Source organism: Vanellus vanellus, assembly GCF_965231255.1.
Source record: "Vanellus vanellus genome assembly, chromosome: 1".
Classification (NCBI taxonomy): domain Eukaryota; kingdom Metazoa; phylum Chordata; class Aves; order Charadriiformes; family Charadriidae; genus Vanellus; species Vanellus vanellus.
In genome coordinates, this window is record NC_138905.1 from 72,529,126 (window position 1) to 72,555,331 (window position 26,206).

Sequence of the window (26,206 nt, forward strand, 5' to 3'; positions counted from 1 at the left end):
TCAGTGATCTTGTCTGTTTCCTGCATTGAAATAGGGGATTTTTCCTCATCTTTATTAACTCCAACTTTATACAAATAAGGGCTAAAATAACTGATGTATATGCATGGGTGCTTGAAATCATCCAGTAACGTCTATTCATAATTGGTATGCTCACTGTTAGGACACTAAAATGTTCTTGATTAGGTGCATGCATTATGTAAGTATTTTATAATTGTTATTATCTAGTGTTTTATCTCCACTATTTATTTCTCTGAAAGAAACAAAATAGCAATTATACACTAATTTTATGCTAATTAAATTGCATTTATGCAAGTAGTGTACCGTGTAATCAGAAATAGCACTTTTTCATTGGGATAGGGTAGTTTTCTAACTAGTGAACAATCATAAAACATCTACTTGACCTCGAAAGAAGGGGTTTTCTAACCCATTAGGTTTAAATGGCATGTATTTCTAATATTTTTAAGAAATAAATCAGATTTGAATTTGAGAGAAGTAGAAATAATTCAAAGGCTTATTGATTCATCCCCTTTTTGCACTTATTTATATAATTTTAGAATGATAAATAGTCTTTTATGTATGCATAGGAAGATAATGAAACTTAAAAGTATGAAGCTTCCTATCGTGTCTTTAAAAGTTTCCATTTGTCAATTAGCATTATAATAGTACATGTGGTGTTACTAATACTTAAAGAAAGTAACACCAAAAGTACACATTTTATTTCTGAGTTTTCAGAGTTCAGTCCCCACAACTGTAACCAACAAGTGCCTTTGTCAGCTGCACTTGTGACACAAGGCAAGGTATATTTATTTTTCTGTACACAACACCAGGAAAAATCATGTATTTTTACAAACTCTTATAACTCCTGAACACCTACATGTCTTTAACAAACATAAGTGAACTACAGATGGGAAAACATCCAAGCAGGAGTAGATACTATATGAGAGTTTTAAGATGTTATTAAAAAACAGTATTAAACTTCCCAACAACCAAGAATGGGGATAAAATGAGAAACCAATAATAGATAACAGATAAGCCTGAACTACATAACATTTGTTTTCATATTTTCTGGAAAAAAAAAAAAAAACCAAAACCAACAATTAACTGAGCTTACCCTAATTGACAAAGACATTGGTTTACTGTATCTTCCCACATTGTGTGGGGTAAATGTTGAATTGTGATTTCTCAAGAATTCTGGTTTCAGAACATAGCCACAACCACCATTGTCTAGGAATTTTCCATTTTGCAATTCCATTTGTACTCCCGGTGTCTGGAAGTTTAAGGCCACTATGAAAATAAATAAATATTGATTTTAGTGAATTAAAGTTGATACCATTTTACAAAACAACTCTCTGAAAATAATTGTAAAACCAAAAGAAATTGATAGTAAAATATCAACTCCTATGTAAGATCCTGTTACTTCTCTTAAACTTAGCAGGATTGAAGAACAAATGACTCATGAGCAAAAAAAGTACACCATTTAAAACTGCTCCACATTTTCAGAATTATCCTATAGATCTTTTTTACACTGCAGTGTGTTTTCCATTTTCTTTCTAAATTAGACCTTGAAGACTATGCAATGAGAGAACTTTTTCCTCTATGAGGACTAAATTCACATACTAGTTTCTCTGCAGTGGCATGACCCTGCACCCTGAACCTGCTTACAAAGTTCTGGTGCAGAAGGCAAAAATATAGGATTGTAACTAACGTTAGTTATGATGCAGAATTTGTCACAAAACCATGTCACTCAGAAGATAAAGAAGCTTTAGTTTAGAGTTAGAATATTCAGCGCAAATACCTATAACTTATAGAAGCAGAAGCATTTTTTAAAGTGTTCTTATATTTATGTGAGCAAACTCTCTTCAAGCTTAATCTTCCAGTACTGGTGTTTACTGTTAGTATACACCTGACAGATTTTCCTTTCCTTGGAAGCTCAAAACATTTTTGGTTTGCTGCAGCAGCAATAATAAAATAACACACTTCTCATCAACAGGCTATTGTAATTCATGAGATAAAGCCAACATTGAAATAGACCTGTTTAATGAAATTTTCCCCTATTCCAGTACATTGGAGCTTCCCGTCACATTCAAAATAGAAAATGTACAAGTCAAATCAGTGAAGTGATAACATGACATGTGTTAAATAGAAAATGATAAAAAGTCATTTACTTGATGGCTTGGCAGGAAAAAAAAAAAATGAAGACTTTAAGCAGTACAAGTGACTCCTCATAATAATTCAGGATGTGGACCTTAATACATGTTCCTATGAGATAATATAAATGCATTCAGTGAACATTTGGCAGAATTTAGAAATCCTTATCTCATGTGGAAAATGCAAGAAATTTGGATCCGTTTCACTGCAAAAAATTATTTGTTTCTTCACTGCTTTGATGACCCTTTAAAAAAATTCTGTATTAAATGACACAAATAGGAACAGATCTGTAGAGTGAAGCAGCTGGTACTACGGACCTAATGTTTGCACTAGGTATGTTTTTGGTGAGGTTACTTCAGAAGAGCTCTAGCCTGGCCCCATAACCTCAATACCAATTAATGGCTGGAATACATCAGGTGCTCCCAGAGTGCTTCCTCTGTTTCATCTGAAAGGAATCCCATCTGTGCTAGCTAAGATTGCTCTGCAACACAAACCAATGTGCAGTAAATAGGAACAATTGGAAAACCTTGCCTAAAAAAAAAAAACCCAAACAAACAAAAAACCAAAACCAACAGCAACAAAACACAACATACACTCCTGCTTTGAACTAAATGCTAATGGAGGTGTGGGCATAGATTCTGTGTCAATATGCAAAAGAACTTTAAGCTTATTTTACCTTTGACAACAGAAATTACACTTCAAAATGTTCATATTGCCCATTGCACACCACTGCCTGTTTTTAAGAGGGTAATTACTCTCTTGGTATAGTTTTGGCAATGGTTCACAATTTGGATTTTATGACTCAACAGATCATCCAGAAACAGACCCAAATGTGGTGCTATATGACCCTTGTTGTATCTTAATGCATTGACTCAAGCAGTGCAATGAACACTACAGAGCTGCAACACTGTGACCCCTTGAAGCCTAGATCCTGGCAGGATCTACAGATAACCCAAGATCTCTCAGCACATAGGTAATTCCTAGGCCGTAGTTTCAGAATAAGTGGTTTAAAAAGTGTAACTGAAATTAGGCAAATCGAACAACCATAGCTTCAAATAGCAGCTTACACACGATGAAACAAATTACATGATTGCACATAATGATACTGTTGCTAAATTTGCCAAGCTTCATAGGCTACCAAGCAGGAAAATCTGATGTAACAACAGAAACAAGCAGAAGAAAATACTTCACATTTTAATGTATTAGGAAAATTACTTTTGCAATAGAAGTGAAGAGCAATGTTATTATGGGTTGATATCTTCAAACATCAACACTATATTTTTACTTAATTTAATTTTACCTTAGAATAAGTTAAAAATATATCGAAAAGTCGTTTTAATTTACCTACTGATTTCCTGGTGTTGCAAGTTGTAACCCGATTAAGGTAAGCGAAAGTGAAATTTTTTGTTATACGCTGAGATGCATACCTCTACTACAACTGTTTGCAAGGTTCATAGCTGCTTGGGGCTTTCTAGGGCAATGCTTCATGGTGTACTGTTGATGCACAGTTTTTCTTTTTAATCAGATGCAGTTATAACCCTTGCACTTCCTGAGAAATGGCAATGTTCATAAATTCAAACCTATTTTCCATTGTCTACCAGTGTGGTCTTAGCAACGTCTTTCTTGCAAGGAAGACTGAATTTCTACCCAATGTTTCATCTTACTTTTGCTGAATTCAAGAACAGAACTGCCAGTAACATGCTTTGTACTGTGGTTTTAGGAAACAGTAGAAATATAATGCATGTACAAAGAGAGCTTTAAACTGCTGTTTTCTTGTGGAGAGAAGTCCCAATACGCTTACTATGAAACTATCTGAACAGTACATAATCCAAATATATTGTTTTCATGGAAAAGTACAGGCACCTGCAGTTTAGCACTGTGTAAGTTAAACTTTCTCCTCGGTCCTTCTGTTAAGCATGAAAACCCTTTTAATATTGGCATCAAAATCAAAACGGCAGAACAAAACACGGGCTTGGAGGACAACCCGAGCAAAGGAATTCCTCAGCGTGCTTCCTGCATCTGAAACGGAACCAAGTCTTTCTGGAACCATGAGGCCAAATCTCCTTCAGATCAGAGTACTTAATAGTCAAGTCTTCTTGCAAAGTACCAAAGATGCCATGGCTGTCCCTCTTGGCCCTGGATGTAAATAACTTCATACAGAACATGCAAGTTATGAAATAGCCTATCTCCAAAAAGGTGAAACAATCCATAATGCACAGAGGAATACAAAGGGTATGTTTCATCCCAAACCGCTGTATCACAAGCAGTTGACTGAATTCAGTCCCACAACTAATTGCAGAACTAACCACAATCTAAGTATTCAAATACAGCATCTGCTATAAACACTACCATTCAAGACAATTGATTTTTAGACTGAAAAAAAAAGCTTTTCAAAACCAAAGTGAGCACTGGGGTTCTTAGATTTCTAAGGGACTATGATATGAAGACAGTTGAGGAAAACCACTTAGTTTTGTCTGTGATGCTACCTCTCAATTAATATTCCTATTGGGACTTTTAAATTGTCACTTTTTTTTTTTTCTTTGCTTCCTGGTTCTGTTAGCTATGTTACAACCATAATGTTTAATATATTTTCTTCATTTAAAAGGGAAGATTTTAAAATGGATAGGAACACATTTCTCACCAACTTGCCTTAAAATTAGTTACTTAATTGTATTTTATGACGTTTAAAATCCATCCCAAAATGTCTGAATTTTATGCAATCTCCAAAAATATCATTGCAATCTCCAGAAATATCGTATGCAAAAAGCACTCACTGCTAGTGTTCCTATCTTCATGATTTACTTCACTCATTTGAGTCTAAAGAGCTAGAATAGATCACACTTCCAACCCTTTGATGGGTCTTGTTGCCATCCTCTCAGCTCTTTCCAATTGTCTGTGTTCTTAAAATGGGTGGCTCACAATGAATGCAACACATCTCCTGTGCCTTAGATATCCAAAATTTGAACTGAATTCCACATAGACTGGGAAACACTACAAAACCAGGACCATATCCTAATGATCTGGCATATTTTGTCTTTGGTTATGAGATGATCTATGTGATTGGATTTGAAGACACTGCACTCATTCCACATCAGGACTTCCAGCTAGGCCTTGACTGTCTATCCTTTCTTCTCCCATGCAGGTCACAGCTGCACCCAATCCATCACTGCCGAAATTTACAGAAATATTTTCAGAAGTCCTTAAGTGACTGGGTAGTCCATATTGCTTTTTTCAAAGTGATGTAGGTGGCTTTTAAAAAAATTCATCCATACACTGAATAAAGGGCATGCTAACTGAGTACGACTTGACTCAAAATGTAGATGTAAAGGGGGGATATTCAGTCATCAGATTATGTTGTAATCAATTGAAGACATCTGAAGGAAGGATAAACTGTGACAAATTGCCACCTGTTACATATATCAGAAGCAAGCATTCATTTAACAGAGGCAGCATACACAGCAGGAGGTTCTCTTATCAGTAGTAAACAAATTCTATCAAACTAAAATATGATAATACCTTCATCATCTGAATGATAAATATAACACTAATTTCTAAGCCCTGTGAAAATATTAACTATCACAATATCCTCAAGTACAAATAATATTTCCCATTCAGTATATTGAAAATATTATTGAATCTAATATGCAGTCTGGTGGAGTTCGCATGAGGGAAATGCAATGCATACTATAGTACCCTGTAAACCCTTCTCACTAACAGCAGATGTAAGGAAGATAACGTGTTCTATCACCAAGTAGTCAGAACATGTAACTTGGGAAAATGGAGCACAATGGTTTTAAAACACCTTTTTCATCTGAATCTATCTGAGAAATTAGAAAGACTTCCAACATAATTAAGACTCTGCCAAATTACAGCAGCCTCCTCAGATTGCTCTGAGCCTGAGCATTACTTGCTATTCTGGTCTTGTCTTGACATGTCACTCTCATCCCCACTGCCATCTCCGGGTGCTTGTAAATTCAGGCTTGTGGACATACTGTCCAAAGTCAGTCTAAGTGTCCTCAGCATCCCCTTTGCCTCGGGTTTCATGAGTTTTTAAAATCTCTACACAGATTTATCCCTCTTGCTAAGCCAGTGAATAGGTGAGATCCTACCCAAACTTTATGAGCAAGGACTTACATCTACCAGAAAAAAAAAAAAAAAAAAGAAATGATTGGTTCCCTTACAACGCACAGCAGACTTAACTGGTTAGTACAAATTTTGGCATACACAGTCTCTCATCTCTTTCTGACCAAAAAATTTGGTCAATCTGTATGTATTTTTTTCCTCTCCTTGCAGAATAAAATGGGGCTTTAGCTATTCAGACTCCAAATTTTATTAAGCTTATTTGTAATTTCTGGCTTTGCTTATCACTGACGCATTTTGAAATGGATGTTCTTATTCTACAGAAACTTAATTTATGAATGACTCACAACATGAGGTACACTGCTCTACTAAGAAGGACTACTCTTCTGAGAGCTGCGTAACACGCATAACTGCCTGACACATCATGCTCGGCATGTGCAGTCAGTCCGTCATTGTTTTGGGGTAAATTCAATACTGTTGCTTTCAAGACACTCTCATTAGAAATGTTAAGAATTCAGCGCTTCTAGCGTTCATGGTTGCTGACATTGTTCCTACTCAATTACAAGTAGCTGTACTGGAAAAAAGATGTCAGGTGATTAAAAGTAATCCGTTGTCCAAGTATATCTGCAACTGGTTTCAATTAGGGATCCTCTCTTGTGAGGCTCTCATGGGAAAAGTACCTAAAGCATTTCTGATAAACTATCAAATCTAAAATCTAAATTGATTTTTGCTATTTAATTAATGTGTCAGTCTGAAAGTTACACTTCCGTGTAAGTCTGAGGATCTTTTCACTTATTTCACACCTGAAACATACTTTTCCAAAGTAATGTTTAGAATCTGTTTGCCTTGTGCTTCTTGGCAGAACAGTATATATTATCAACTTCCCTTTCCTGTTTTAGTCTGGGTCTCTAGCACAGGGTTTAGAATCAGGTCAGCAAGGAGTTCAGAGATAATTGTGTCCTTGTCATTCTTTTAAATTAACTAGATTTCAGATAAATTATTTAACATTCTATTAGTTGTCTGCAGTTGTGGATTTAGTGACGATAGCTGGGAAAATTATATTTCATTATTACTGTCAACAAAATGCTGATGAAATGAAATTTCTGTGTTTCTTCGCTTTTAAGTGAAGTTCCAGTATCTATTACACACACCAAGAAAAAAAAAACCTCCCTAAAAAGAAGCAGGCTCCAAAGTAACCCAAGTGCTTTGTCATAAACCTGGCAATTAGAGAGCTTCCTGCAAGAGAAATATGAAACCTTTACTCAAAACACCTTCCAGCCCTTGGGGCTATTCCGAAGGAAAGTTGAGTGTATTTAGGTAGCTTAATATGTCAGGGTGATATTGTCCCACCTAGCTTGTAGGTGTCTAGACATGAGTTAGCTGCCCCACTCCAGCTAGTGAGGGGCTGATCAATGAAGCTTAAGGGACAACGTAACCAAAAATAGATCCATACTTTAAGTATGAGATTAATTATAACCCTGGAGTCTGGAATTCTAATAGCTGTCCCATTGGGCTGGGGACTTCTGAGAGCAAACAGTAAGAGGTGAAACATTTTTGGGGTTCCATAAATCATGATGGCCATGTGGTGTGGATTTTTTTTCTAACTATATGACTTTTTTAATAATAAACACACTTTCTTTGGCATCTTAGTATTCTCTTTCCACAACACACTATTCAACAGTATTTAGTAAGATTTATGTCAGTTGTGCAAGATCTAGTTTTCACTTCCAAAACATGAATTTTTGGACTGTTAAAATCATATTAGGAAGAAATTAATAATATAGGTATTGACACCTCCCCCCATCTTTTGGCAAGCCAGGAACTGATCTATGATGACTGTCCTCAAAATCTCATTTGAGAGGGAGTAGGCAACCAAGCGATGCTTTTCTGTGCCTTCTCATTTCATTCTTCCAGGGCATTGCTTGGCTTGGGAGCTAGCAGGAAATCTTTCATGTCTTTCTCATAGCATATTCTCCATGAGTCAGTTGTGGGATAAGGCCACAGCAAGCCCGAACAAAGAATAAGCTCCAGAAGGATAGCTGTACAGAACAGCCTGGGCACGTTTTTGCCATGAGGTGTATGACATGTCAGACTCATCCCCGGCCTTTGAGCAGAAAAGGTGTTTTAGTTTGGGACAAAATCTGGAGACCAATTTGGAGAGATAGCTAAACCTCTGTTTAGTGGCTGGAGACTAACTATTAGGCTTTTAGATGCAGAATGAACAACGATGAAATGCTGTGATGTATCTGTCTTTTTCATGTGATAGGCAATGTTTAGATTTAAGTCATCTGCAAGGTTTTAAGGATCACAATCCTAGATTAAGAGTGTTCACTTAGTACGTTACTGCAGTAATACATACTGCAAAGAGCTTTGAGGTATTCTAATAACCTAACCAGACATAAAAATAAAAACATTAAAGCATGTCACAAATTTCACCAGAAATCCAAGCAACAATTCAAAGCTATAATATAATGAATAGTCTCAGCTTGTTTCAGATGTCGCATTAGCTGTTGAAAAAAAATCTTATAGAAAATGCTTGCTTTATACTTTTGCTCTGTTACAAAAAGAAATCCAGTAAAAATAATATCCAAGAGTATAAAATTATCATGCTGAAAAACTAATTAAATCTATAAGAAAAAGTAGCATTCCACCAACTTTTAATAGAAGAGCCTGTGTTTTTCTTTAAATTCAATTTCATTATTTAATAGATTCCCTTACTAAATTTGACACTCCATCACATATTCTAAAATGTATAGTGTTTAGGAAGATTATGAGAATGTCTAAACTTCTCATGTTCAAACATAATCTGTTTATTTGGAAAAAAACAATCCATCCTGTTGTCTCTAGTTCTGTCATTTGTCCAGTGAGAATACAGAAAACACAACAACCGAAAATTCCAAAGTAAATTAGTGATCTTGTGCCCTCTATTTTCTTTATGAGGCTTTCCAAAATCTGCCTCTTCTTTAAGCTTTCCCTCACTTAGAGCGCAAGTAAGGTCAGACTGACAGTCATTTAAAGTTGCACAGGTAAGGCATACCAAGATCTAAATGAGTGGGTTTCTTTTCCTCTTCAGAGGTTAAAATCAGAAGTCATTAGAGAACTCTTTATTACTCATTTTTTATGCATTATTTTTTGTCATAATGTTGCACAAAAGATTTAGCTGCAAAACAGGTGTGACAAAATTGCCAAGATGCATTTCAATCTCACGGGCTAAAACAAAACTTATGATAAGAAAAAATCCATCATACAAGTAGCGGGACCTTCACAGTAGCATATAAATTTTTATGAGTGCTCCAGAAAACATATGCACTATATAGCCTCTTCTAAAACAAAATTCTGTACCTGCCATAGCATGACTTTCTCACATAACTTATGACATGTTTTGGTCATTCCTGTAAATTGTTTTGATACATGGACAATGTTTTCTATTGCACACAAAGGACATATTCGAAAGGATATTAAGTTATCTTTATTTTTATTTTCGCTGAGGTTTTCTTTTGGGTTTGTTTTGGTTTTCTCTGTTTTCCTCAACCAATATAATACAATTGATATCTGCTTATTTAAATAACTGTCCTGAATTTTCTTCGTCTGCATAAATCTTTACTTCCCATTTTATTTACTAAATAAAAAGGAAATATGGATATACCAAACCAGTTCTTTCCAGTGCTACCCTGCAGTTGTATGCAGGAGGCATACTAATTTTCCCAGACTATAAAAAGTTATTGTAGGTATTTTTCCTCCATAAGACCTCTTTGTTCACAAAACCTATCCTGTTCTTACGAGTCTCAATTTTCAGAGAAGGGACAATGAGTGCATAGTGATATCCAAAAATGATTTTGTGGAAACTGTATTTTTTACTGTGGTTTTTAACTTGCCTTCCTCTGGAAATTAGGTTTACACAATTACATAATTCTTGTCCTCAACCCCAACAAATCTTAAGCCTGTTGGACCATTTCATCCTGCTTTAGCAGAGTGCCAGGTTGCTCTGAGTTAATATGTTCCAACCAATTTAGAGAAAATTGCTGGCAAGGTACAGAAGAAAACACTGTTTTGGGCCTATCACTAAGGGAAGTGAAAGAATAACTCAGCTCTCAGCATTTACATGATGCAGCGGCCTGGCAGGCAGTATTGCACGTAGGTTTGAAAAAAACCTAATATACTTTCTTTGCGCAGTCAGAACAATTATGGACATTAGAGGAAGTGAAGTGAGAAGGGTAAGATCACAGGTGTGGGGAGGACTAGAGGATCTGAGGAAGGGGATTAGGTGACATAGGAGAAGTCTGAGAGTCCCATGAACAGTCTTAGGAAAACAGTATAAGCGATCTAGAGGGACTACTTCTGTGCATGGGATGCAAAGTGCAACAGTAGGGAGACAGGGAAGGTACATGGGCTTTATGGACACAGGACTGACACAAAAATTAAAATATCTACGTTAAATCAGTGGAAGGACATCAGCAGAAGATTCACTGAGTAGAGCTTTGGAAGTCGCTTTGTGAAGCGCAGTCATATTTCTGCCAAAGAGTTATCTAAAACAGATCAGGGAATCAAGAACAGATCTGACAGACATGGCTTGGAAAAAATATATGTAGAGAATAGCTTATAATCAGCCTATTCCCATGAGAAAAATATTTCCTTAAATGAAGATGCAAATGATGTGACCAAGAGGGCAGATCTAACCACTTCCTGCATATTTTTAATTCTTCCAGGAAGGGGCCCAAAGGCCCTGTACAGCAAAAATCATATGTTTTGTATACTAGTGTTTAGAATGACTTTTCATTAAAATCTACACTGAGTCAACAAGCAATGTAGTCATTTTGAAAGATTTCAGTCCTGTTTGAGATCTAACAAGTGGGTATTCTTTGCAGAGATCAGCGTGGAGATTTACAGGCTAGAAAGAAAAGTAGTAAACTGCAGTATGATAAGCCTGAGAGATGAATTCAATTTTAAATTAGGACCTCTGGCCAGAGCTTCCTCTAAACACGAAACAAACTTACTAGTTTTTAAAAGCAATGTAGATAGTATACAAACAGTGCACCACCCCAGGTAAATAATCCAGCAATAGCATGACATCAAGTGAGGATCAACCACAAGGACAGAATATAATCAAATTGTTTCCGAAGGGTATGGTACTAGCAAGATAATTCCAGCAATAGCCTAGCCCAAGTCCAAAGCTGTACTATAAATAAGCATTTATAATGACACAGACACAAACAAAATTTATACTAACTAGTAACTTTTTTACTCCTACTGTAGTTGTAAAACTCTACCTCAGTACACCACTCAAGATGAGAAGCAGAATTTGTAACAATGAGAGAGTTATGAGGGGGTCTGAACACATTTCATTTCTTTCACTGAGCAGCCAGCACTGAGCGGCCAAATTCACACAATCTCCTTTTTCATTGTTTCCCACATTACCTCAACAGTGTGGCACTGACAGTATGGTGTAGCTCAGGGTGGGGACAGCAAATGGTAAGAAATTTAGGCTTGGGGATGTCTTCTACCACTTGTGGTCAGGGCCACAGATGTGGGAACAGCAATCTCTCAGTGAAAGCTGAGGCATGATGCTCCTTCTCAGTTCTGTAACTGTAGGAGAGTGTCTGAGGATACACTAGGAGGTTAAATAATAAATAATATTCATGTGCATGATTGATTGGACAACTGTTTGATTGATTGCACACTGTTAAAAACAGTTCTGAGAAGGTAACGTGAAACAGAAGGTATTTTAGGAGCTGAGAAAGGAAACAAGTGAAAAGGAATCCTGGAGCAAGGATGCACATAAGCTACAGGGCCCTACAAGCAAAGTGAAATCTGTGCCCGTCTCTGAATGAGTGAGTATTGTAAAACAACAACGTGAGACCGTACATTTAACATACCATACATTTGCCTACAGCAAACTGCCCTGCTTACCCCACAGTCTCCCTCAGGTAGCCTTGGTATAGAATCAGAATAAAATAGAATATGTATATGGATGCAAAAAATATTGTTCTCTACTTTACCTAAGGCTGAAGAAGGTATAGCAGACTGATGTAACAGGTATACTATAACCAAGAATCTTTTAAACTGAAGAAAAGAAGAGATGAAGGCAAGATTGCCTCTAAAGCCATTAAAAAGGAGAAAGTGGTTACAGGTGTGAGGTCTGTCAAAGCCTGCTGAGTAGAAAAGTCAGGCTTATTTTTAACAATTTCAAATCAAAAACTAACTTGAAATGAAGAGAAACAGGAGTTACTGTTATTTCATTGCTCAGGAACAAATATGCTTTATACTGGAAATTAAGATGCTAAACTTACCTTCTATCTATACAGCCACTGGAGACTCCCAGCAGCTCCCAGCTGTATCTGGGTATTCTGCTCACCAGGAGCATTTGAGTGCTTCTTTGCAGTAGCATACAATAATCTGGGAATTCTTGGCCCCAATATTAATTGTTGTGCCCACATCTCCTGCATCTGTGCCACTCCAGTCACACAAAACCATTGAAAATCCACAGATCCTTCAGATGAGGCTTTCACTGCTGTGTAAACTTTCCTAAATCACATGTATATATCTTTCCATCACCTCTTCTAGTTAAACACTATAGGGCAAACTTAGGAAAAAGCAAATGCAATTGCATTCCAATAGTTCACACCTTTAGCTAAACAGTCAGCTGCTTCTAATCTTCTAATCCTGTGGTAACTACAAAGTACCTATTAAGAGTGTTAGACCTCAGCTGAAAAAACTTTTTTTTTTAAAGAGAAATAATAAAAAAGGGAAAGAAGGAAAAAAAAAAAAAAAAAAAAAAAAAAGAAGCAGCAGCAGCTACCATCCCCATTTCTCTTATAAATGTTCTCTATTTATACCTTAGCCACAGCTGACAGATAAACATGGAGGTTACGGAATTTGATTAATACAGCATGCAAAAGAAAGTAATTTATTTTCATTTTTTTGAAAGGTATATTGCAATTTCTTTTTTTGGCAGTACAACGCTTAATGCATAGCATGCTTGTTTTTACCTCAAAACCTAAAGTAACATAGTTAATTTAATAATTTCAGCCCAAACAGGCAGGCAGTAAAATATAAATTGCCATTTAAACTCTCCTTACAGACACCCATGGATAAATATCATAGATTTATTAATAAAAAAGGAGATAATATATGAATAAACCCAAGAAATTTCTGGTTTAGTTGTTGAAAGTTGTTTATATACGTGCTTTTGCAACACTATTTCATAAGATAAAATCATGCTTTGTTTAATCTTAGGTCTAGGAGCAATACAAAATAAGGTCCAAAACTTAAAAATTTTGTATTGTTCTTACTACTGGTTTTCTTATTATCAAATAGGGGGAAAAAAAGGTAGTTTAAAGGAATTAATGAACTATAATAAATTGGGATATTTGAGATAAGATATAACTATTTAACAGAAAGTGATATTTATAATTAGTTACGGCCTAATTGTAGCTAATTACAAAAGTGAATAGATGAAAATAATATTTGCCTTAGTTGTTCTATATCAAAATTCCTGCATTCCAGGGTGTAAAATTACTAGGATATATAGACTGAAGGAGAAGGTTAGATAATACAAAATGAAAGTACTGCCACTGAGGGAAAATATGTGGCTTGTATCTGCAGTCTCTGCAAAGCCTGGGATGCAACACTGTCTGCAAACGTACATACCCATTTGACACCCCACATTCCAGAACTCTTGAGGATTATAATTTGAAGAGGTTGCTCTTGTTCCTTTAGGGTAGATTCTTGTAATGAATCTTGAAGTATGTGAAACAAACTCTTTAGCTGAAAAACAAGATGATAAAACCTTGGTAAGAAAAATTTTATTAATAGAGAACCTATTTGAATAAATAATAATAAAATAGAATAATCAGATCCAACAATTTATTTTCTTTTTTTTTTTTTTACATGTTCAGTATATCATGTCAATTTATTTATTATAATTTCAATGTATTTATATTTTAGGACATTTCTATGCATGTTAACTTTAGTATATGGGCTACTCTGTGATATGGCTGAAATCCTATTTTAAAACCTTAAAATGTAATAGTATTTCTGTTTATAGTGCAGACTGTTGCTAAAGGTTCAATAACCAAGAGTCATTCCTTCACGGAAACATTCTGTTTCATCACCTCTTTGTTAGGTAAATAAATGATTTTTATACTAAAGCCCACTGTATTCTCATGGAAAATTGGAAAGACACAAAACAAGAAATTGATCAAAACACCCACTCATTCTTTTGTAGTTCAATAGGAAAAAAAAAAAAATCAACCCAAGATGATCTTAGCTTGATTGCTGTTTTGAAGTTTAAATAAAATGACTGAAGAATCTCAAGACAAGAGAACAGCGCGTTTCTAAAAGACACTTAATTGGTTCCTTTATAATCTCCAGAAGATGTTAACTATTCAAGTGAGTTGATTTTCCTCCTCCTAGCAGTGTTCCCTCTGACAAAGGCATAAACTAAACAGATGTGGAAAACTTCAGATGACTTCTAGCTACACTTTTCCTGTTTAGTAATTAAATGGAAAGCTTTACATTTCCAGGATCACCACTCTGTTCCTTAACATCCTCCCCATTCCCCCCCTTTTTTTAAATAAAACTATATCTATGTTCACTAGATTGCTAGAGGGAGCAGAAAGGACTCTTGACTATGGACAGCTGGCAAAAGCCTATTTGTTTTGATGCCTTTCAGCACCATTCACCTAACCTATCATTGAATCATCTCCACAACATGGTGGATGGCAGCTGGGCTGGCCCTGAATGAATGGGCCTCTGGCAGACTTCATTCCCATGGTCAGTTATCTCGCTTCTTAACACTCCCTTAAGGCTGTTGGCAGACAGCTGGAGTTAAAACAGCAAAGGCTGCACTGTATTGGCTGCACCAAATGGAGGCTCTCCAACACAGAATGAGTTTTGAATAATCCAGTTTGGCTGGTACGAAAGATCTGGTCCAATGGAGCAAACTGCCTGCTATGGGGTTTATTCGATTCATCAATTCTCTTATCTGCATTTATCATCAAAGCCAGGGGTACTGCACACCCAACTTCAGTGCGTACTACAGATCACACATGGGAGGGGTGAAATCTCTTCCATGGATTTTCAAGTATTGACTGTAACTTCTAAATTATGACGCAGAAAACAATAAATCAAAGGCTATTCATACATTTTGTGTACTGTGTTAATGTTTGTTCTTATAAAACTATGTGGAGTTAAAACAAAGCTGGGTTTCAGTTTTCCTCACAAAACCAACTGAAATATAACAGCGCAGTGCAAATGACAAGATAGCTCTAAATGTTACAAATACAACCAAATGAAATTGGACAACATGTGTTTCATAAAATTTTAACTCTTCCAATGCCTAAACAGTGAACCATAGCAACATTGTAACTTTTCTATGATTAAATCAAAAGAAATTACCTGAATGTTTTACAAATTTTCGTGCTTGAACCTCTCCAATTGAATTATTTTCATAGCACTTCTGATTAGCTAGGGAATGCTCAAAGCTCACAAACTTCTGAGATTTGGTATAAATCACAAGGTCTGACAATGCAATGGCAATTTTTATCTTCTTCATCTAATAATATAAAATAATGGAAGAATAAAAAAATCACAATAACACATATTTCATTATTATTAACAATTCAGAAGAAACTACCCTTTTGGATGCAAGCATGGTAAAATGTATCACAATTAATGAATATTTGATCTTAAGGTATGACTTTTGATAGTGAGAGTTGATCCAGTCAGAGACATTTAGGGTTATTGTCTCTATGTTCATCATAGCAATTGTAGGATGAGTGGAGAGGTGCTTCCAATGCTTCCTAGTGCAGTGTTCTGTTGAACAGCTTTATCATTTCCCTGCTTCTGAGACTGATATGTAAAATAACATAATTTTTCATGGCTCTTAACGTTACTCACTTAAAACATATGTCCAACTTTATATTCCTAAACAGATAAAGTATTAGAAAAAGTATACTGGTAAGAAGTACTTGGAGGGAAAAAAAAAAAAAAAAAAAAAAAGAGCAGGAGAATCTAGACATCAATAGCACAAACTCAACTACAAAATGGAGAATAACAGAATATTTTACCCTGCCAAGCAAATCAATCATAATTATATCCCTCCAAGCATTGCTCTGAAGTTAGGAAAACTCTGTTCTTCTTAATTAAGATGGAAAGTTCTTTGGCCAAAGTCTTTGTTTAGTCTTGCTCCATGACAAAGCAAGAAAAAGCAAAAGCCGCTGTACATTGAAGCTGCCAAAATTTTACCAGAGCCTTATCTCTTAAACTGAGGTATTATGTGACTTCTTCATTTTACTTAGCATGAACTTGTGATATAATCAGTAGTAGTGGCCAGCAAAGAGCTGATGGTATTAATAATGTTTACATTTTATTAAAGCTTTTGAAGGCAAATTCTCATCTGACAAAATAATAGGGATTGCCTGCTCGTGGCTCTTAAAGTATGCAAAGTTCAAGTGCATTAATTGTTCTGGAGCTACGTCCCATGAGGAGCAACATGGGTCTACTGGCACAGAACTCCGGAATAATATAGCTCTCTGGATGTGGAAGGCAGTGACACAGCCAAAGCCAACAGCACCACTAGTGTATCTTGGGTGTGAATTCAAATGTTCTTCTTCCCTCCAATAGAGCAATAGAATGGGGCCTCAGAATAAATACTCCCGCTCCAATAGAGTGGGACCACAGAAACCATTTTCTCTTCTGCCTGTGAAACATGACCAGACAACTGTTGTTGCTGCTGTTGATCAAGATGTGTCTGGTATATGTTCTGGTCTGTAACATGATGTCACAAATATACGTGACCCTATTATCTGGAAATTTGGCGTTCCCTGTTCAAAGAGGACTCCATTCTTCCTCAGAATTTTTCCTTGCTATCTCTTTATATCAGATGGAAAGAAAAAAAAGCAAAGATCTTGACCTTCAAATTACTTAGAGAAAAAAACACAGAGGAAGAGATACTGCCTCTCAGGAAAAATACTGAGCCCTGAGGAGCATTGACAGTCTATCTGCATTCAGATAATCAGAGCATGATGTGCAAAAGTAAGTGGATACCAGGTGCTTTCTGCTTGCTGAAAAAACTTGAGCAAAGCAGTTTGAAGCTGATGGAGCAACAGATTTCCGTGGCAGAGAATCACTAATTGGTTAAAAAAATGAGTAAGTTTAATTTGACTATTAAAAAGAAAATTATGTCCAATTTTTACACTTTCTTTCAGAAATAGTATTTAATGTTAAGTTTCTACATGATACATGTAAAATACCTTTTCTATTATAAGTGCTTATAAATTTTTTTAGTGCAGCCAGAACTCTACACCTAAGTTCATGCATAAATCCAGAAGAAAAGAAAATAGGGGTATAGCAGCTCCTCAAAATTTCCACGATAGACTGGTGCAATGTGGAAAGAAATAGATAGTTAACTCTGTCCTTCATCATCAGGAACTGCTATGAGTTGAGCATAGCTCCAGGAGGGCCTTGAGACCGACAAAGTAGTTGGGCAACTTTATCTGAGATCTATTGTGGTATTGAGCACCTGGGAGAAGCACAAGAATAGAAAGTGAAAAATGTGGGTGGTGTTTAGGATGGGAGCACAGGGATGGGTTGATTTTAGCTGGATACTAAAATATGCTTCAGTTTGGAGTGTCTTGTAAGAATCAGGAAAAATATGAAACTTTGACTTAAAAAATATTTTTTCAAAATATATTGCTCTAAGTAATTTCAAAGCCTACCTTTTAAATTTAGTCTGTATTTTAAGACAATATATTCCCTCTTTTCTAAAAAAAAAGCTGGCATAGATCTATGTGTTTACTAAATTCAGTTGAGACAAAAGTTACCTTTGCTTTTTTTCGAGGTGGGGCTGAAGGTCTTTGTTCACTTTTTCTTTTTGGGGAATCATTCTTTGGGTAAAGAGGGGCTTTTTCATCCATCTCATCTTCATCAGACACATTTTCAAGATCAGAAATTTCCCCTGTCTCACCATGACTGTCAAGATCTCTCCTGAGCACACCTTCCTCAATTGTTCCAACTTTTTTATTTTTTACAAGAATTTTGAATTTTAATGCCTGTAAAAAAGAAGTTAAACAGTAGTAACTAGAATTACGTGTGGTCTAATTATAGGTTTTGATATCTAAATATTGTTTAACCCACGTTCAAAGCTGTTTCTTAAGTATAATGAAATGAGGTAACACAATGAAGTGCAGCTAGATATCGGTATAATAGAAGTCAAAAGCAAGTAAAACAAACAGAAACTGGAGATCAAAGCACACAATAGAATATGAATATCTATTAAAAAAACCCCTCTCCACCATACAGATACACAGATGCTGAAACCATGAGCAAGATGAAGGTAGGAAGTTAAGTAAGTGTCAGCAGTGGTGGCCAGGTAAGTCATCGGAGGTATATTTTTTTACTATGCATGAATTCATTTTTATATATAGACTTACAGACATCTATCTTATACTAATCTGAAATTTTCTTTAGCTATCACTGCAGCTGCTGGAAATTTGTTACCCTATTCGATTAGTTCATTTGTGCACAACTGTCTAGCGTACATACCAAATTAAAAGTTTTGTTATGTCATACAGTGGATCCTCATGCTGATCTTACCTGGTCAGAGAAATTGACAGAGTTTGGTAATTTGTTGCCTAAGCAGTTTCTCTATTTTTAAATGGGTATGTTTAAACTTACATAGTAAAAAATGTAGGAAAAAAATCATTAAAGTTTATCATTTGTAATAATATGGCTTTCATCTATGTGCCTGAATCCTATAAATTTCACTTAGATTTATGAAATAATATTCACAGTAAAACAGCTATTATGTAGCAGACATTCATCTCTATTTCTGTACTCAGGAACTGCCAGTGAGTAACAGGACTTACTTAGGTTCTTGGATAAAGTAATCCACAATAATATTCCTTAAGTTTCATATGCATTAGTGAAAAGGAAGACTATACTGCTGAGAAGGTTACAGAAACAACAGTCAAATAGTTACTCATTAAATAAAAGATAACAAATATTGTATTCTAAGGTATCCATCAATTAAATATGAAAAGCATGGATGATAGAAACATATGTATAAACACAAAGCTTTATAATAGAAACTAGAGCCATAGGCAAAGAAATAGACATTCAATTTATTTACATTGCAACTTCCATTGCTGATAGTCTCTTTATCACTTCAGATCTTGTATTAGTAGTTTGTCAGTGTGCCGGTGGAATGAGACACCCTATGTTTAATATCTATCAATGCCATGCTACTGTAAGATTTGATTAGTCTCTCTGCACTGGTGTTTCAGAATAAGGAAGCCCTTTAACATTTCCTTCATTTCTTATTGATGCACTCATTTTTTTTTCCTGTGATATTTTTAGAAGAGTTTTAATATGAGTAAAGCTACTCATATTTTAGAGTTCTGAATTTTTCCTTACATCTTTGTATTTTCCAATATTGAAAAGCAATTCTGTCCACTTTTGGTCTTGTATTTAGGTTGTATTTTAGTCTTGCATTTTATTCATAGGGAAAATTTAGTTCTACAAATTAAAAAATAAGACCCAGTATGCAAGGGAAGGAAAACCTTTCTATAGATATATTACCGCCTCCTGTATGTAAACTTGCCTTAAGTAAAAAAGACCATAGTCTATATCACCATATAAAAAAGGGCCATGATGTTTTAATTCAGATATAGTTTCTAGATTTCTGTTTATAAACTGCTGGCAAAGATGTAAATACCGTGAGGTAGGACAAACTTTTTTTTTTTCTATAAAGATAATGTTTTAAAATCACAGCTCTCTTTTCAAAAACAATTACAGAAAATACTCTAGCAAGAACAAAATTTGCTATTTTTTGGCCAGAAGCAGATTCCGATAATAGTTAACCCAAATCACTGAAAGTTAACCATGAACTGAAAAAGACATACCATAGATTTTTAAGTCTGAGCTTCAAACAGATCTTCAAAAAAAGTATGACAAATGTATGGTTACAAAATCAGTGACTATGTGAAATTTGAGTTCTTTAATTAGTAATTCGCAGTGCTAAACACACAGCATATTTCTGTACGAATGCCTAAATCTTTTAAGCAGATAACGAGCTGAAAGTCTGAACGTTCACTGTAACTTCTTTTTTCTAGTTTAAATATAAAATACCAAATGTTAAAAAGTACATGGTTACTATGTACTTATATATAAACTGTAAGCATACTAAAAAATTTAAATATGTAAAACATAATAGATCTTCCCTAGAGCATAATGGGACTTCAAGGCTAGCACAAGCAAAAGCCTGCAGGTGCAATCAATTGGAACACATATTTAAATAATTAAATGAACAAAACTTAGTTATTGTACTAAATAGGCATTCTGGTTAATGTCACATACAACACAAATCAGAACAGCTGAAGTAATGCGAGACTCCAAGACAAAATCACAAGCACTTTGGAAAGGATCAGGCAAACCCAACTACTGAACAATTACGGTAAAAAGGGACAAAATTTGGTCCTCAGAAATATACAGAACAAACCTTGGATTTGGGTCATGAGTATTAAAAAGAGAAGAATATCTTCCCCTATTTAAATTAAGCATGTTCTTCTCTCTCCTCTTCTGACCACCTGTAGGTGCTTAGTAAGAGGAATATCCAATCATGAAAATCTTGCTAAGTAACAAGGCTAAAATCAGTTTAAAGTTTTACATAATTTTCTGTTTCAAGAATTATATTATCATCTTAGATGCTGATAGAGGGTAAAGATGTGACAACTTCCATGAAGTCTAACAAGGGGGGAAGCTTTTGAGGCACTGGCAAAATTTATCTTGAATGACAATAACAGGGCACTATTGTTAAGTACAACTGTTAACACCCCCCTCACCCCCCAGCATTCTTCAATGGTTCAAGAAGAGAATCACGCTTAGTGAAAGTGTGAATAGATGTCTTTGTGGCAGCCTTATAAATCACAGTCATTGAGATATTTCAAGTCATTAATACCAGTAATGTCTTAGCTCTAGTTAAATAGTTAATTATATCAGAAGCACCTTTTTAGTTATCCCATAACAAGCTTTCATGACACAGTTATCTAATGAGAAGTCCCCTAAGCTGAAAATTCTAGTTCTGTGTTGTGCACTGTAGTAGACACAAAGTACATGAGAGAATTTTTGTAAATGTCCTTTTATTAAAGATACAAAAAAGGAAAACATGCCTAAAGAAGGAAATTGAGAGGGGTGGCACTGGCAGACTAATTTTCTCGATGAAGTGAAAACCTGGCACAATCCTGGGTAAAAGTATGTGTGTTCTAAGAAACACTCCTTAAAAACAATTCTGCAAAGTAATATTTCTCACTCATCTACCAGAAAGAGATAAAGGCAGGATCAATTTGCCAATGGCTCAGAGGCTTGACCTATTATAACTGTCGGCAGTAAGGTTAGATCCCATTGAAAACCAGGACCCTTAGCTGGCAATGCCTTGTCCTGTTTTACCTGAGGACTCCATCAGAGGTAAGAGAAATATGAAAACATACATAAACTTTCCCAACCATGCAATCAAAAAGGCATCTGACAGTAGTCTTGGAGAAAGTTCTAGTGCAGATGATTTTGCTTTTCCTAGAGACATTTAAGGCTAAAAATGGGGTGGAACTGATCCACAATTATGTTGTAAATAACACTGTTAACTAACATGCTGCTCATGCAACAACTCAGAACCAGAAATCAGCAAGGGCCAGCAGCTGTGCAAGGTTGAGGGTGACAGTAGGGTAGGCATGCGGTGATGATCTCACCAACTAGGGCAACAGTAAAACAATTAGATCAGGTCTGGCAGTGGTAAGCAAGTTCAGGAAGCAGTCCAGTGACCGCCAGACAAGTCATGAAGCAGGTCCCAGTTCAAACCAGGAAGCCATATCATATAAGTACAGAATGGTTGAATTTGGAAGGAACCCATGGAGACCATCTAGTCCAACCCCCTTGTTCAAAGCAGGGTCAATAAGAGTTAGAGCTGTGTCCAGTCAGGTTTTGAGTATCTCCAAGATGGAGATTCCATAATCTCTTGAAGCAACCTGCTCCAGTGCCTGACTGCCATCACAGTAGAAAACTATTTTTCTCATGTTTAAATGGAATTTCTTATATTTCAGTTTTTTTCCCCACTGCCTATAGACATTTCACTGTGCACCACTGAGAAAAGTCTGAGCCCCACCTAGAGAATCCAGACATTTTATGACAAACAATACCGATTTTCTTATTTTTGAGGTCATCACAGGGGCATACTACATTTTCAACATCTTTCTTCTCATTTTTGTAAAGAATAGATGCCATAGACAGCCTGAAAGGCAAAACAGTAGACTGGAAATGTTTTTGACTTTCTAAGAAGCAAAGATATTTCTGATGCAAAGACTTGGTCAAGACATTTGCATATGTGACTTCTAGGTCAAAAAAAATAAGCGTGAATCTCATCACTGAAGCAATAAAATTAGATATGTTAAAGCAGTCTTGATCTTGAATTTCTGAGTGAAAATCTTCATGTCCTACTTTTTCAATAACAAGAAAATAAGACTATAAAACCCTACAAAGATATGGAAGAGGAAGATTTGGAGATGTTTAGACTGAAAATTGAATCATATAGACACAGCTTAATCAGACTATTACCCTTTTATCAGACATCATAATCAGTAAGAAGATATTTGTCAGAGGCTATAGGCAGCCAGGTACAACCAAGTTTTGAAAGTTTCTCAGTGAGACACATCTTTACAGAGAAAGGAAGAAAGTGCAGTAGCAATAAGAATCTCTTAGACATACACTCAAATGTTGTACCTAGATGACAAAGACTGTTGTACCTGGTTCACCCAGACTGGTGCATTGTGGAAAACAGTGACTGTGTATAGAAAGCTCCTTTGTATATTGAGCAGATAGAGGTGAACAGAAAGGTGAACAAGGAGTCCTGGCTATGGGGTTGGTTGGTTTTCCCCCTAATAGTAGGGTTTAAAATGCCCAGAGAGCATGAAGGTGTACTGTAGACCTTCTATGAATCTTTCTCAAGGAGATTATTAAATAGGTCCTTTTATTTAGACAGCATGGCTTTAATAACGGTGGCAAAATCTTGGAGATTGTGGCCAGAAATGCTTCTGAACCACCACAACGTAGTAACTGATCTTGCAGCTGTGCAGCAAACATTGAAGACGACTTGTAAAATAACAAGTTGCCACTTAACTTACAGTTAACAATGCATCAATATCTCTTTCCAATTTTGTGATAGGAAGCCTGCAAATAATGAAAAATTCCTAAGTAATTCATGTATATGTCATGCCAGCAGCGTAAGGTAGTTTGATGTACTACAATGCAAAATAATTGAGAAACAAACCTTCATCAAAAGCATCAATGCATTTACATCCTTTTTGTGTGTGTTACATTTGAGGCTTACTTGTTTCTTTCAGTACCTGTCAAACCCATTAGGAAGGAAGGATTCACGGCAAGAAAAAATTGATCTTACTTCTAGAATTCTAATACTTTCTAAGCTCACCTACAAATTGCTGCACAAGACACCACACTCTATCACTTTATATCAGCATAATCCAGGAGTGCTGGTGCAATTGGCAGAGGTCTCTGGCTCCAGTCAGTGACGCCAAATATAATTTAATTTGGGAGCTGACTCAAAGGACCTGATATTCCAGTGAATATTAAAGGAAGTTCTTGAAGGCTCTTTAGAAGCACCATAGTGGCCAAGACTGCAAGGAGAGGATTGTAGTGGGTCTGTTGGTTTGAGTGGCAAAGTATCTGCGTGGGAAAGAGGTAAGAGGACTGATACGGTAGAAGAGATTGGTGAAGCTCAAGAGTGGCCCCGGTTTATCTCAGTGGATAAGGGGTATGTGAAATAATGAAACAGTGTAAAAGCCTTCTCTTTCCTCTACTCCACATGTAGAGGAAGAATTATCTGTTGAGATGCTACAGAATACAGAATACAGTAATTTTCCAGGGAATTAACAGTACTAGTATAGTCAGCTGCAGGATGAACTGAAGCCAAAAAATTAAAAAACCTCCTTTCCTGAAATTTTCTGGGTTTCGTGTTTCAGAGCAAGCAGGTGTTGAGAAAAAGCAGAGAGCAATAGCTTTCAGTAACCATCCAATTTTCTTTTCTGTACCACCTTGTGATTTTCACTTAGACTTACAATGATAGGAAACATCATGCATGAGCAGTGGTCCAAGGAACCACCTAAGACTGGGTTTGCTCTGCATTTTAATCCTTCTTCCAGACACACAATCATCTCAGCTGACAGAGTTGTGGCTCAAAACCTACTTAGAAAGGGAAGTAGGAAGTTGATCAGACAACAGAGGAGAAAATAATTTCCATGGAGATCTCCACATCTCCAAGACCTAAGTAAGAACCTGTAATAGGCAAATGTTTCTATGAAGTGTTTGGAGAAATTAGGTGGTATTCCACTTCATGTGAAGACAGGGGCACCATTTGATTCGAATCTTGAAGAACATTGAGAACTGGGTATTGAAACGAAGCCTTGCATAAGCTGTATATACCCATTCATAGGAGGAGCAAAACTAGGAAGAACAGCAGTAGCTGTCAGATGAGGAGAATTTCCCACCCAAGAAATATAATGTTTCGGTCTCATGTGACAGGGAGAAGCTGGATGTTGGTGGTTCTTGCCAAAGAAATCTGAGAGAAAATGGAAGGAGGACTGAACTAGTTAGTCCATAGCCAAATCTTTGAGGGATCCTACAAGCAGTTTGTTAAAAAAAGCCCAGAAAAGAAGGCAGTAGCACAGGTCATGAAAGCAAGAGGTGACAACTAAATGGTCAATAACCTCTTGTGACACAGGCAATCAGAGGACTTGAGGGACAGAAGTATGTCCATTGCATTTATAGGCATGTGAGGCACACGTGGAAGTAAAGAGGTTTGTGCCGTGTCCCTAGGGATATTATTACACTAGAATACTCTTTAACAGAGCATATTATAAAAAATGTCTCTGTGGTTATTGTTAATTACAATGAGGAGTCAAAGATTCTCTACCCTTTCAATCCCTCCCATCTTCCTTGCTAAGATTCAGGCAGAAGGAAGGAGAGCGGAGCTCAACTCAGGGAAGGTGAAAATGACAAAAGAAGGTAAACAAGATTATGTGGAAAATGGAGGTAAAGCCCTGTAATTCTGACCCGAATACCTTAATTTTTAAACTCAGAGTAATTCAATTCCTATATATATACACACACATAGTAAAGTGACTTGAAGTATACTCACCCAAATACTGAGCTACTTTAGTGTGACATTAATGTTCATTTATAATCAAGTAAATATTTTAGCATATAAGTAATTTACCACCTATTTGTATTGTTCTCTAAGACAGTGTAACAGTCTAAAAAAAAAGAAGCAACACTGAAGAAATCATCATTTTAAATTAATATTTATAACAGACTTTAAAACATACCCAATAAAACATGCTAAGGAAAAAGCTAATAATTTAGGTGAAAGGAATGTATGTTGGCCACAGAACATGCTGAACAGGACTCTACAAAAAAAACTTAAGACTTGTTAGTAGGCTAAATTAGAGTGTGTAACGATTCCTTTTTTAAAATGTTGCTTTTTGCTATATCTTCTGTTTCTTTTTCTTTAATTTCAATATTTAATGAAAGACAGGTTCACATATAAATACAGCTTTATTACATAGGGTAGTTTCAAAAGAGGAAACTGATTTTGAAGCTTTCCCTCTTTGTTGTATATGAATATAATATAGATAGATATAGTCATCTGATAAGATTTTTGCTAGTGAAAGCACTTGTATAGGCAAGTACACCAATTCCCTTGAGTGCATTATTCATAGTAATTTTTTTCAAAATGAGTTATCAGGCTACTGGTTGTATCAGCCTCTAAGCAAATTTATTTGCTGCGCTTGAGCCATGCCAATGAACACATCATTCTTTTGAACCAATCTCATATCTGAGCAATTATAATGAACTTTAATCATCCTGACACTTACTACATTTTATTAGGCGTATTAAAAATCAGAAAACTGTCATGCTT

The 26,206-nt window shown here is 35.9% G+C and overlaps 1 protein-coding gene across 1 annotated transcript in view; it reads right to left on the reverse strand.

Moving 5' to 3' along the window:
* Positions 1 to 26,206, reverse strand: part of PLCZ1 (phospholipase C zeta 1) — a gene marked incomplete at both ends in the record, with an annotated part of 49,775 nt that overhangs the window by 8,013 nt on the left and 15,556 nt on the right. Inside the window, 4 exons of the mRNA XM_082480661.1 lie at positions 1,112 to 1,284; positions 13,876 to 13,992; positions 15,625 to 15,781; positions 18,051 to 18,278. Coding sequence (XP_082336787.1) covers positions 1,112 to 1,284; positions 13,876 to 13,992; positions 15,625 to 15,781; positions 18,051 to 18,278 — 675 coding nt within the window. The remainder of the gene's footprint in view (positions 1 to 1,111; positions 1,285 to 13,875; positions 13,993 to 15,624; positions 15,782 to 18,050; positions 18,279 to 26,206) is intronic.